This window comes from Leopardus geoffroyi, chromosome A1, assembly GCF_018350155.1.
Source record: "Leopardus geoffroyi isolate Oge1 chromosome A1, O.geoffroyi_Oge1_pat1.0, whole genome shotgun sequence".
In the NCBI taxonomy this organism is placed as follows: domain Eukaryota; kingdom Metazoa; phylum Chordata; class Mammalia; order Carnivora; family Felidae; genus Leopardus; species Leopardus geoffroyi.
The window spans coordinates 152,992,493-153,005,644 of NC_059326.1; the positions used below are offsets into that span (position 1 = coordinate 152,992,493).

Sequence of the window (13,152 nt, forward strand, 5' to 3'; positions counted from 1 at the left end):
GGTCAGCTGCATGCCCAGTGCTGTGGAAAGAGGAAAGAAGCAAAGAGAAATTCCCAATTTTCTTTCCTTGCAGATATGAAAAGTATCTGAGTTTATATTATAGAAATATTTAAAAAGGCATTTAGAATATAATTTTGTTTTTTATAACAATTAAAGAAAAGTTGTGTTTGTTTTACACTAGGAATTTATTTAGGTGTATTTAAAAGAAGTTACACACCCATAAGATTTTTCACATGGTTTTATTATCTTATTCAAATGGGTTTTGGTTGACAGAACCTGTGCATACAGCAAGACAGTGTTGTATTCATACTATTTAAGTTTTTATTTCTCTAAAATATATATTTAAAATACATGCTTTTATAGTTTTGTTATCCTGTGGTGATGACAAATGACCAGGTATTCATATTTTTCTTTACTTAGTAAGCATATACATTGTTATCCCTGAAAACTTATATCCTGCAATTAGGTAGTTTATATTTGCAAATATTAGTATTTTTATTTTTTTAATTTTTAATTAAAAAATTGTTTTTCAATATTTAGTTTTGAAAGACAGAGAGAGACAGAGACAGAGTGTGAGCAGGGGAGGGGCAGAGAGAGAGAGGGAAATAGAATCCTAAGCAGGCTCCTGGCCCTGAATTGTCAACACAGAGCCCTGAGTGGGGCTTGAACTCAAGAGCCATGAGATCATGACCAGAGCCGAAGTTGGACGTGTAACTGATTGAGCCACCTAGATGCCCCTCAAATATTAGTATTTTTTAAAAGACATGAGGAATTTGCTGGAGATATCATAGAATAATTTTCATACATAGATATATTTGTTTCTAACACTACATACCCTGCAAAGTAATTCTTTGTTTAAAATTGATTATCTCTGGGGCACCTGGTTGGCTTAGTCAGTAGATTATGCCATTCTTGATCTCAGGGTTGTGAGTTTGAGCTCCTCATTGAGTGTAGAGATTACTTTTTAAAAAATTTTAAAATAAAGAAATAAATAAAAAACTTGAAATTGGTCATCTCTATTAAAAACACAATACCCTTCAGGTGAACTGGGAGATATTAGGACCCAATTCTCAAGAAGCTTTACCACCACAGAACAGAGACATTGCAGACCCAGTGAGTGGATCCTTCTATTTTGGAGAGGGAGAAGGTGGTGTGAGAACCATCACTCTGACAATCTATCCTCATGAAGATATTGAAGTTGAAGAGATTTTCATTATTAAACTTGAACTTGTGAAAGGAGAAGCTAAATTAGACTCCAGATCTAAAGATATTACTATAACAGTAAGTCCAACTTTATTTTTCCCACAGAATTTTGGATTTAATGAATTTATCAAAAAATGCATTTTGTATTTGTTGAAACTCCATGGGCTTAAGATGTATCGAAAGTCATAAAACCAGATGAAGTCAGAATAATTCCTATGGACCAGACTTCCAGGTTATTATATTAGTTCATTATATAGCTTGATTATTGGTAGTTACTTTTTAAGTGGCCTTCATGTAGTGTGATAAATACTTATTTTGCTCCCTGAGAAAATTTGGTGTTTTGGAAATATTTTTGCACTTTTAGACAGGAGCTGTTTGTTACATCATCCTAAACATTGGGTGTCCTTGCTGTGAAAGTACATAAAAGTTATTAACTCAGTCACAAGGCAGATTGTTGGGAGAAAGAATGGTTATTTGTTCAATTTGCACAATGATGTGTTGCATCAACTCTGAATGTAGTGTATTTTATATGAATGAACCATTTAGTCCATTAGGGGTAGAAAGTGCTGGGGACCAAGGCTACTGTGAAAATGATCTAGAGAGATATTCTTTTTTTTTTTTAAGCTTAGAAAATAGTCTGGGGTCTGTATCAGTCAGACTTCTCCAGAAAAACAAAGAGAGAGAAAGATTGACTAAAAAAAAATGGCTCACACGTTTGTGAAGGTTGACAAGTCCAAAGTCCATAGAGCAGGCTGGTAGGAAGGTTAGGAAAGACTTGCAGTCGTGATCTTGAGTTTGAATTTTGTGGGACAGGTTGGCAGAATGGAAACTCAAGCCGGATTCCTAAATTGCAGTGTTGAGGCAGAATTCCTTTTCTTCTGGGAAGCTCTAGTGTTTGCTCTAAAGGCCTTCAGATGATTGGATGAGGCCCACTCACAATATCAAGGGTAATCTCTTTCACTCAAGTCAACCAATTGTAAATATTAATCACATCTATAAAATACTTTCACAACAAAATCTGGGCTAGTGTTTGACTGAACAATTAGGCCTGGTAAAGTGAAGCAAACATGAGGCAAATCAAATCAAATTCAGGCATTGAAGTACTATCCTTCTGAGACTCTACAAATTACAGTTTTCCAGACACTCCCATTACCCTTGGGGAATAAGAACCTACTTGTTTTAGATAACAATCAGTGTACTGAAGAAGCTTTTGAAAAATCAGGTAGCTAGGCAGATTATATTCAAGACTTATTTCTGTGTTTCTTTCATTTCTTCAGCTTATCTGCATATTGATATGTTAGGTACTGTAATTTCATCTGTAGTTGTTATATTATTCATTCTGCTATCTTTTTCTGTTTTTAGATACAGAAGTTTGGTGATCCAAATGGGGTTGTTCAGTTTGCTCCTGAGTCTTTATCTGAGAAGACCTATTCAGAGCCGTCAGCTCTGGAAGGGCCCCTGATCATTACTTTCTTTGTCAAAAGAGTCAAGGGCATTTTTGGAGAAATTATGGTACTATTTTTCATTTGATTTTTAAATAGTGTGACAATTTGCCTAACAAATGTGATTGTGAAGAACAGAGAAACTGTATGTTATGGTAAAAATTTTAGAAGTAACATGAGTTTCAGAGAAGCCGAGAAGGTTCAATTCAGCACCTTTGGGTTCTCCAGCCAACATCAACCTCTAGCTGTTTCTCTAAACCCAGCTATACTTAGATTGAAAAGATCTTTCTCACACTTAGTCATGAAGGGTGTGACTGAATTATTTTGTATTTTCTTATTTGCTCTGATGTTTAACTTTTCCTACTTAAGTCCCTCAATGAGTTTTGTAAATTGCTTAATCTATTCTTTAGAGCTTTATTTCTCAGTATAATTTTCTCATTTACCAACTGATTTTTAAGAGGTTGCATTTGCATGTATATTGACATAGACTGTTTGGGGATGCTCTTGTAAATCATCGGGATGTTTGTCTAACAGATCAAGGTTGTTTGTTTGCTAGCAGAACATACTTTGCAGTTTCTTTATGAACTTAACTCTTTTCACATATTGGAGATTAACTGGTACTTCCTCAGTGGAAACTTTATGGTTAGGGGTACAAAAATTCTTGGAAAAGAACTTTTAATTCTTGAAATCTTATAGATACTCCCTTTTTGTTAAAAGTGAACCCAAACAAATTCCAGTATGAAGCATCAGATTCTCTACTCGCTTTTTATCTTCAAGTATTGTCTGTGATTCAAATTCCTATCAAATACATATTCAGAACTCTAGAATGTATTTATGGAACTGCCATTCCAAAGTTAACTTTGCTTTGCTTTATCTCTTCAAATCGTGTTATTATTTTAGAAGTGAAATGAGATTTTGTAATCTTGTCCTGCAAATTGCATACGATAGTCTGAAAGAGTTCATATACTTTCATGATGCTAATGTCATTCTTCCATACTTTCTAAACTATTTGGAGAGTCTGGCTTTGACTATGATGCTGCACAATTCAGAGCTAGTTTTTGTATATTATGGGGGAAATATAAAGGTTTTTGATTCAATATACTGAATTATGTGACTTTGTTGGATTATTTCCTTTTATTTTAGGTTTACTGGGAAATAAGCAGTGAGTTTGACATTACTGGAGACTTTCTTTCTACAAAAGGATTTTTCACTATTGCTGATGGAGAGAGTGAAGTGAGATTTGATGTTCATCTGCTGCCAGATGATATACCTGAGATTGAAGAAGATTATGTGATCCGGCTTGTTTCTGTAGAGGGAGGAGCAGAACTGGATCCAGAGAAATGCATCACCCAGTTCTCTGTTTCTGCAAATGATGACCCACATGGAGTATTTGCTCTGTATTCAGATTACCAGTCAATCCTTGTAGGGCAAAACCTTAGTAGATTCATCCAAATTAATGTAACCCGGCTTGCTGGAACATTTGGAGACGTGGCTGTTGGGTTTCGGATCTCTTCTGACCAAAAGGAGCAGCTAGTTGTTAGTGAAAATTCAGAGAGGCAGCTGGTGGTCAAAGACGGTGCCAGATATAAAGTGGACCTGGTGCCAGTGAGGAGTCAGGTTTGTAGCATTTCTTCAGTTTCCTGACCGCTTCAAGGAGAGTCCTGGCTTATCTCATTTTCAGCTTAAAATCTTACTGAGATATTTAAATATAACCATAAAAAAATGACATAGAAATGCATAATAATTATTGGATGAGACATGTGCAGTTTATAAATGAATTTAGTATATTCCCATTTGGTAATAACGTATTTTTGTTTAAATGCAGCTGACACTTAATGCAGCACTTATTTCTAACATTCCTACAGTTCTTTGGGAAATTGACTCGATGCCCTGACCCTGTTGTATTAATTTCTAGCCTCCATTTCCTGTTTCTGAAAATTTTCCAGACTGGAATAAAGACTGCAAAGCTGGGGAAGTGGGAGATGGATGAACTTAACCAGAATATGATTGTATTAAGTCTCACTGACAAATTAGAAGAGTTTTTAAAAAAATACAGTGTGCCTAAATTATGTAACAAAACATTTTCTTATACCTATCTATGTAATATCACCTTGTGAATGCATTCAAGTTTTAATTTCTGTTAATGAACACCAGGGGACATTCCTTTAGCTTTTCTAGGAATAGCTTCCTATTATTTTATAGTGAGATTTCACTTGACAGTAAGACCTGCCACAGTGAAGATTTGATTATTCTGTTATTTTACTAAGCCATATGGATAGTACAAAACTATTCTCAGACTATGTGTAGGAAATCCAAAATAAGTGATATGTATTACAGGGACTAAAAGCCTTGATCTGCCTAACTCCTAGATTGTCTCTTGTAGTGCATGGTACCTGGAACATTTTGAAGGATGTTAGTCTTCTTTTCCTTTCACTTGAAAAGATGAATGCTATACAGTTGACCCTTGAGCAACATGAGTTGAGCTGTGCGGGTTCACTTACATGTGGATGTGTTTCAGCAAATATAGTACAGCACTGTAAATGTATTTTCCCTTATGATTTTCTTAAGAACATTTTCTTCTCTCCAGCTTGCTTTATTGCAAAAATACAGTAGTAATATGTGAAAACTTATCAAATATGTGTTAATTGACTGTTCATGTTATCACTAAGGCTTCTAGTCAACAGTAGGCCATCAGTAGTTAAGTTTTGGAGAATCAAAAGTTATGTGCATATTTTCTTCTTCTAACTAATATCCCAGTCTTCAAAGAGCAATGCATTATATCTAGAGCATAAGGGAAAAAGGAGACCACTGAAAAAATCTTAACCCTCGATTTATGCACATGCCCCACCTTAACGGCCCAGCCAGTGAACTGTGTGGAGGAAGGGTGCACCCCTAGAAGAGAGGTGGGAGGCACATGCTTGAAGTGAGGACACTGATTTATTTCTGTTTCCTTAGCACTTGATCTATGAGTCATATTCAGTGAGTGTCACTTTGAAAAAATGAAGATTGATTGCATGATTGAAGCATCTGTTATCCTCATGTTACATAACATTTGAAACTACTAGGGTACATATTTTGCACATTTGGAGGACTGTGGTGTATGTTTAAGTACATTATATTTAAAAGAAGAACAGACTCCACAAAAATGGTTATTTTTGCATTCAATAAAGATGTACAGAGTTTTTAGTAATAGTCCAGATTATGAGACGACTTGGAGGCTTATCCATTATCAACAACCATGTTTCTGTGAGAAAATGCTTTGTAAATTAAAAAAAATCCATTTTAGAGTAACATTAATTTTTAAATTCAGAATTTCCCTTTTTTAGTTAGATTTGAAACTTTAAAACTTTGTAACCTAATACATTTTATTAGTAATTTTTATTTATCCAAAATATTCGGATGATCAGTACACCTACATCATTATCCGTTTTGAGTAAATCTTATTAGCGTAGTAATTATCACTCGATGGAGAAGACGAAAGTGAGTTTTAGATGCTGACTGTTCACCAGTGCGCTCTTTTATTCCTGTGGTACATGATTCCATTACTAATGTGACTTCTGTGATTGTTATCATTCTTGAGGCATTTGGACACACATGGAAGATTTGCAAATTTGTGTTTTTACACTCGATCACTCTTCACCCCATAGTCTTTGTACTTGTGATTTGTTTTATGACCTGAGGGAAAAGACATATATTGATGAAACTGTATGAAAGGACCGTGAGATGTTTTGCTAATGACTCCTGTCAAATGTCAGTATTTTTCTCTGAAAATTATTTTTTATACTACTAAAGAAGTCATTGATACTGATTGTTTATAGGTCTTCTTATCCCTGGGCTCTAATTTCACCTTGCAACTGCTGACTGTGATGCTTGTCAGTGGGCGTTTCTACGGCATGCCAAAAATTCTCCAGGAAGCAAAATCCACTGTCCTTCCTGTCCCTGACAAAGCCGCCAATTCTCAGGTAATGGGTCCAGGGTGTGTAACCGTCGTAGAACCACTAGAGGGCAGCTTTCACAGGAAGGATTAAAAAGATTCTTAGACATAAAATTGCTCAAGATTCATTATTTCCTTAAATCAGTATCAAAGTAGATGCATTGATTATAGATGCATTTTATGAAAGTAATTTGCCAATTTTTGACATTTTCCTTTTTGGAAAAGGAGATTTAGAAAGTTTGTGTCTCATAGAACGTGAATATAAGAATTTTGAAAATAACCATCACCTAGAATAAAAATTTCCAGGTTTTTGTTGTTGTTGTTAGTGAATATTTCATGTTGAGATATTTTATGCTAAAAAATTAAAATTAGAACAAAACATCAGTTAATATTTCAGACTTCTTCATTTACTCATTGTGAATATTTTTCTTTCATTTTGAGAGCCCTTTTTATTGTGCCACGTTTGTGCTGATGGAGATAAATCGTGATAGGATCCTGTGACTTGGTTGTTCCTGCATATTTGAATCTTCTACAGGAGTTCAGTGTGGGAAAGAGTGTTTCCTAATCACTTCGTAAATTCACAGGAGAACAAAGAATAACTTGAGGGCTTTAATTCCTATGTAGGCAGATTCTGTCAGTATACGAGCAAGGCAGGGGCTGTTGTCTCTGGCTCATGGTAATGTGTGTATTTGTTAGACGATGTTGAGATAACATTGCATCTTTTTCCTTCAGATGGGAGCTCCTTCAGCTTTGATTGATTAAGGCGGGCCTAGACCAATGTGTAGACATGTAGTCTCTGCAGCTGATAGAGCTGGCCAGAAGCTTGTGTAACAGGGTCTCTGACCATCAAGCAGATCCTCTTCAGAAACTCCCTCCTGGGCTGCTTCTCCACAGGGGATGGATTTGGTTATCCCCTAAGTGGAATCCATCAGCATTAAAAAATAACTGAGAAGAATAGTTTTCTTTCTTCTGCACCTCATCTGCTCAAGAGGGAATGGAGGACTATAACTTAATAAGTAATACTTTGAAGTTTTGTTGTCTTCTTGTTACTCACAGGTCGTTATAAAAAAAAGATTGCTTTCAACATGAACCATTTATTTGGCATAGCAAAATATTTCCTACTCCTTGTCCATGCACATGGTCATGACATGTATCACTTCAAAGGGCAAGATTGGGGCCACTCATGGTGTACTCCTGTCCTTGATGTATCTTCTGTACTCCTTACCAGTGTTTGTATGTGGGGTGTGTGTGTGTGTGTGTGTGTGTGTGTGTGTGTGTGTGTGTGTGTTGTGGCTAGAAGACTTTTTTTTTTATTGTTTATTTTTGAGAGGGAAAGAGACAGAGTGTGAGTAGGGGAGGGGCAGAGAGAGAGGGAGACACAGAATCTGAAGCAGGCTCCAGGCTCTGAGCTGTCAGCACAAAGCCTGACGTGGGGCTCAAACTCACAAACTGAGATCATGACCTGAGTTGAAGTCGGACACTTAACTGACTGAGCCACCCAGGTGCCCCATGTGACTAGAACACTTTCAAACAGCCACTAGCTGTTTGGAGCAGGTATGATCTTAAATATGTCAAAGCTTTTGACAATTGCTAAACAGAAACCTCACTATAATAGAGAATCTAGGCTGGTGTAAAATTGAAATTTTGTTTTTGTTTTTGTTTTTTCCTTTTTCTTTTCTGTAGCTCCAGAGGCTCTTCTGTGGTACCTTCTTACACTTTTCTGCTACTTTCCTTTCCGATTTAAAATGGGGAAAATGAGGGGTTCCTGGGTGGCTCAGTCAGTTAAGTGTCCGACTTCAGGTCAGGTCATGATCCCACAGCTTGTGTGTTCAAGCCCTACATCACGCTCTGTGCTGACAGCTCAAAGACTGGCACCTGCTTTGGATTCTGTGTCTCCCTCTCTCTCTGCCCCTCCCCTGCTTGCTCTTTGTCTCTCTCTCTCTTGATCTCAAAAATAAATAAATATTAAAAAAAAAAGAAGTCTGGAATATTGAAGAAAAATAAAATGGGGCAAATGAGTCTTAATATAGAGCTGTCAATCATATGGTATCCCAATTTATTGGTATTGGGACCAAAAGAGGTAAACTGAGTTATCCAAATCACAGTGTGAAGCCAGGAATCTGGTTTTATTTTCGCTTATTGGCCAGAACTTATTTCATCTATAAATCATTTTTAAGTCCCAGAGTTCCCTGAAAAGGTTACCCTTAAAACAAGATCTTACTTGATATGGATGAAGAAGGTGATTATTTTAAAAAAATCTTTGGAGGTTTCTGGTCCTCAAAAAATATTAAATTGAGTCAAAGAGCTGGAAAGAATCTTAATAGAAAATCTAGTGTATGGTGCTCATTTTACAAATGAAGAATTTATTATTATATCTTGGAAAGAAGTCAGATTTCAGTTCTAGATAAACGAGATTCTATAAAAACCCATGAACAAATCATTAAAATTTTTAATCTTTTGCTTTCATTTTTAACAAATTACATTTGTCTTTTTTGGGTCTTGTAAATTCAGAGGATTATATTTTGATTTAAAAAAAGGTATAAACTATCATTGGAGTTACAAAATTGAATAAATTTCCAAATCTCAGATGTCATTTCTTTTTATTTTATTTTATTTTATTTTTTTAATGTTTATTTTTGAGACAGAGAGAGAGCATGAACGAGGGAGGGTCAGAGAGAGAGGGAGACACAGAATCTGAAGCAGGCTCCAGGTTCTGAGCTGTCAGCACAGAGCCCGACGCAGGGCTCAAACTCACGGACTGAGATCATGACCTGAGCTGAAGTCGGCCGCTTAACCGACTGAGCCACCCAGGCGCCCCTCAGATGTCATTTCTTAAGCATTACTCTTGAATTGAATATTTTCAAAACAAGAAAATAGATTGTATAAACAAAGAGAAAGTTGACTTATAACCCACTCTTTAGAAAACAGGAATGTTTAGAAAGAAATAAAATATTCTAAGCATGTTTTTTCTCAGGTTGGATTTGAATCTACTTCTTTTCCACTCACGGACGTCACTGCGGGAACAAGCCACGTTGTGATTTCTAGGAGAGGCACATATGGCTCTCTCGTGGTTGCCTGGGTGGCTGGATATGCTCCTGGGTTAGAAATCCCCGAATTCATTGTTGTTGGCAATATGACCCCAAAATTAGGTGAGTTGTAGCTTTTCTAAGATCTGCCCTATAGGACATGAAGATGTATAATTGGCCACTCATTTTCTTGGACTGTTGTTACTCTGGATAATGAACTGTGTTTTGTTTTTGTTTTTTGCTTCTTAATGTTTATGTTTTAAAGAGAGAGAGCAAGCTGGGGAGGGGCAGAGAGGGGCAGGTGGGGGGGGGGGGAGGGCAGAGGATCCAAAGCAGGCTCCATGCTTGCAGCAGAGACCCTGATGTGGAGCTCAAACTCATGAAACACGAGATCATGACCCGAGCCTCCCAGGCACCCCTTGTTTTTTTTTAATGTTTATTTATCGATTTTGAGACAGAAAGCAAGCAGAGGAGGGGCAGAGAGGGAGAGAGAGAATCCCAAGCAGGCTCTGTGCTATCAGTGTGGAGCTTGACCTGGCTCCACCACACAAACCACAAGATCGTGACCTGAGCTGAAACCAAGAGTTGGACACTCAACTGACTGAGCCACCCAAGCGCCCTGAACCATTTTTCTTTTCTTTTTATTTTTCTTTTTTTAAGTTCATTTATTTTGAGAGAGAGACAGTGTGGGTAGGGAAGTGGCAGAGAGAGAGAGAGAGAGAGAGACTCCCAATCAGGCACTGCACTGTCAGTGGGGTTCAAACTCACAAACCCTGAGATAATTAATGACCTGTGCTGAAGTCGGATGCTTAACTGACTGAGCCTTCCAGGTGCCCCACCATTTGTTTTCTAATACACTGCTTTCATATTTGAGTGATCAGAGTTGGTAAAAATGAGAAACTTTATTCAATCAAAATAAAAAAACTTCATACCTCACCTGGAAATAGTGGTCATTAAGCAGATGATTCTGTCGATATATTAGTTTATTAAAAGTAGTTCTAAAAACTTAATGTGCCTGTATAATATTAAAAAAAGGTAGAACTTTGTATTCATTTATGTGTTCACCTGAATATTTCTCACAATAGAGTGGCTGTTGCTTCATTTTCTTTCTTTCTTTCTTTTTTAATTATACCGTTAGCTCTGTGAGTGTCACTGAGACCTAAATGTTAGATGATGTGACCTCTACCATGCGGAACAGACAGGGATTGAAGGCAGAACTTGTGGCGTAATGACCTTTCTCTAAGTTTACTTCCCCTTCTGCCTTTTTAAATGTTTTAACCTTTTGTAGACTGTCACAGAATTTTGGAAAAGACAGTATTTTACTGCATTTTTTAGAGTTGTATCCCAGTGTAAGAACTCATAAATAATACCCTGATTCTCTTGTCCTCTTCCCTTCCAGGGAGCCTTTCATTTTCTCATGGAGAACAGAGTAAAGGAGTCTTGCTGTGGACATTTCCCAGTCCTGGTCGCCCAGAGGCCTTTGTTATTCACCTCTCTGGGGTGCAGAGCAGTGCCCCTGGTGGGGCTCAACTTCGGTAAGATCCTCAACCAGCAAAACAAAGGGAATTTTCAACCCAATTCTCAACCAATAAAATCTCTGAGGAATAGTGTGGAATTTAGCAGTTGAAACAGAAGAAGACACAAGGATCACTTTCCTTGAAGCAGATGTGAGAACACTTTTAGTGTAGAGCAACACATGGCCTGCATGCCAAAGATGCCACAGAGGGAGGCTGACTCTCCTAGAGTCACCGCCCTCTGCTTGCTTTGAAGAGAGTTCTTCCTGTCCTCTTACTCCATAGTGTTGGCCTGGGTAACGCCTCCAACAAAAACCGTGATGGCAAATCATCGGTTATTAAAGGAGGCTGTCTCCTGAGAATTTGCCAAAAAATACCTAATTTTCCCAAGGGATTAAGAGTAAGAATAGGCATAGCAGGGTTATAATGTGACTTGTACTGGTGGCTCTTTTGAGTTTAATTTAAATCAGTACACTTGCAGATAAATATGTCCCAGTCAAAAGCAATTTACTTGTCTCATACCTGCGATGGGGTTGATCAGAATAGAGAGGGCAGACCTTTAAGGTAGACTCATGGATTTAGTCCTGGCCCTGCCACTTATTTGCTGTGTGACTTTGGGAAAGTTACTTGATCTTTCTTCTCTTCACTTTACTTACTAGGAAAATGGTGGAAAGGTGTGGGCAAAACCAGCGTGTGTTCAAGTATGTTTGTATGCATGTTTAGATTTAAGAGATCTTGGTTGGCACAATCAAATATTTAAAAAGTATCTTAAAATGTTTTTTAAATATTTAAAAAATGTTTGGCCACAGAATGTAATGCTGGGTAAGAAATTTAAATGCTTTTAACAATAACAATAGTTAACAGTTTTATAGTGCTTATGATAGGTCAGGCATTGTTTTGAGATACATATTTCAGGGCTCCTGGGTGGCTCAGTCAGTTAAGCGTCCGACTTCAGCTCAGGTCATGATCTCACAGTTCGTGGGCAAGCCCTGCTTTAGGCTCAGTGCTGGCAGCTCAGAGCCTGGAAGCCTGCTTCAGATTCTGTGTCTCCCTCTCTCTTGGCCCTTCCCCCACTCACACTCTATTTCTTTCTCTCTCAAAAATAAACATTAAAAAAAGATATATTTTATAATTTGTATATATGGTGTTATATATGTCTTAATTATATTTTATTCGTATACATGTATGTTTACTATGACTTCACAACAACCATATGACATGGATACTATTATTAGTCCCATTAGATGAAGAAAGAACTCATAGATATGTAATGTACCCCCCATCACACAGCTTATAAGGTTGGGACCATAATTTGAACCCAGGCTGCCTGTCTACTTTCTGAGCTCTTAACCGCTATGCTATGTGTTGAGAGATAGGTGCTTGACACTAGAGAGTGATGGGCTCTGGGGTGTCCTCCCCAAAGGATTAAAAAAACTGATTAAACAACAGGTAAAAGAAAAAAAACTGTTAGCCAAAGAAATTATGTCTGTGGTCTAAATTCTCTTGATGGGCCACCTGTGTTACCTCTGGCATAACCGTTAATTCACAACAAAACTCCATAAGAAAAAGCTAAAGATAAATCACTCATTTATGGATGTTTCTTCAAATTCACATGAAAAATTTTAGCAAAAACTGTGTGAGAGAATAGTCCCATTACTGGCCAGCTGGAAGAAGCAAGGATTTTGCATTTAATAGGGATGGCCATTTCTATTTGGTAGATAAGAAATCTGGCTGACATCCAGAGCATCCTGAGTTTTTGGCTCCCTGTGTACTTATCATAAGAGAGAGCCTCCTGTTTCAAATTCTTCAGAGAACTGCTCTGGGATAAACTAGATATACAAGCCAAAGACCTGTATGTTCTTCACTGGGCTAATAAAACTTGTCAGGGCTTGTCACCCATGATCACAGCTTCTCTTCTTCCATTTCTTGTGTTCTGGTGTATTCACTAATGTGTAAATAGGGTTTTGTGGAATTTGAAAGGGCATGCCATTTTTAAGGTGCCTCTCATGAGGGGCACCTTGGTGGCTCAGTAG

The 13,152-nt window shown here is 37.4% G+C and overlaps 1 protein-coding gene across 1 annotated transcript in view; it reads left to right on the plus strand.

The window, feature by feature from the left end:
- Window positions 1-13,152, plus strand: part of ADGRV1 (adhesion G protein-coupled receptor V1) — a 568,614-nt gene that overhangs the window by 196,684 nt on the left and 358,778 nt on the right. Inside the window, 6 exon segments of the mRNA XM_045497872.1 lie at window positions 1,042-1,281; window positions 2,566-2,715; window positions 3,789-4,262; window positions 6,464-6,607; window positions 9,554-9,728; window positions 11,005-11,140. Coding sequence (XP_045353828.1) covers window positions 1,042-1,281; window positions 2,566-2,715; window positions 3,789-4,262; window positions 6,464-6,607; window positions 9,554-9,728; window positions 11,005-11,140 — 1,319 coding nt within the window.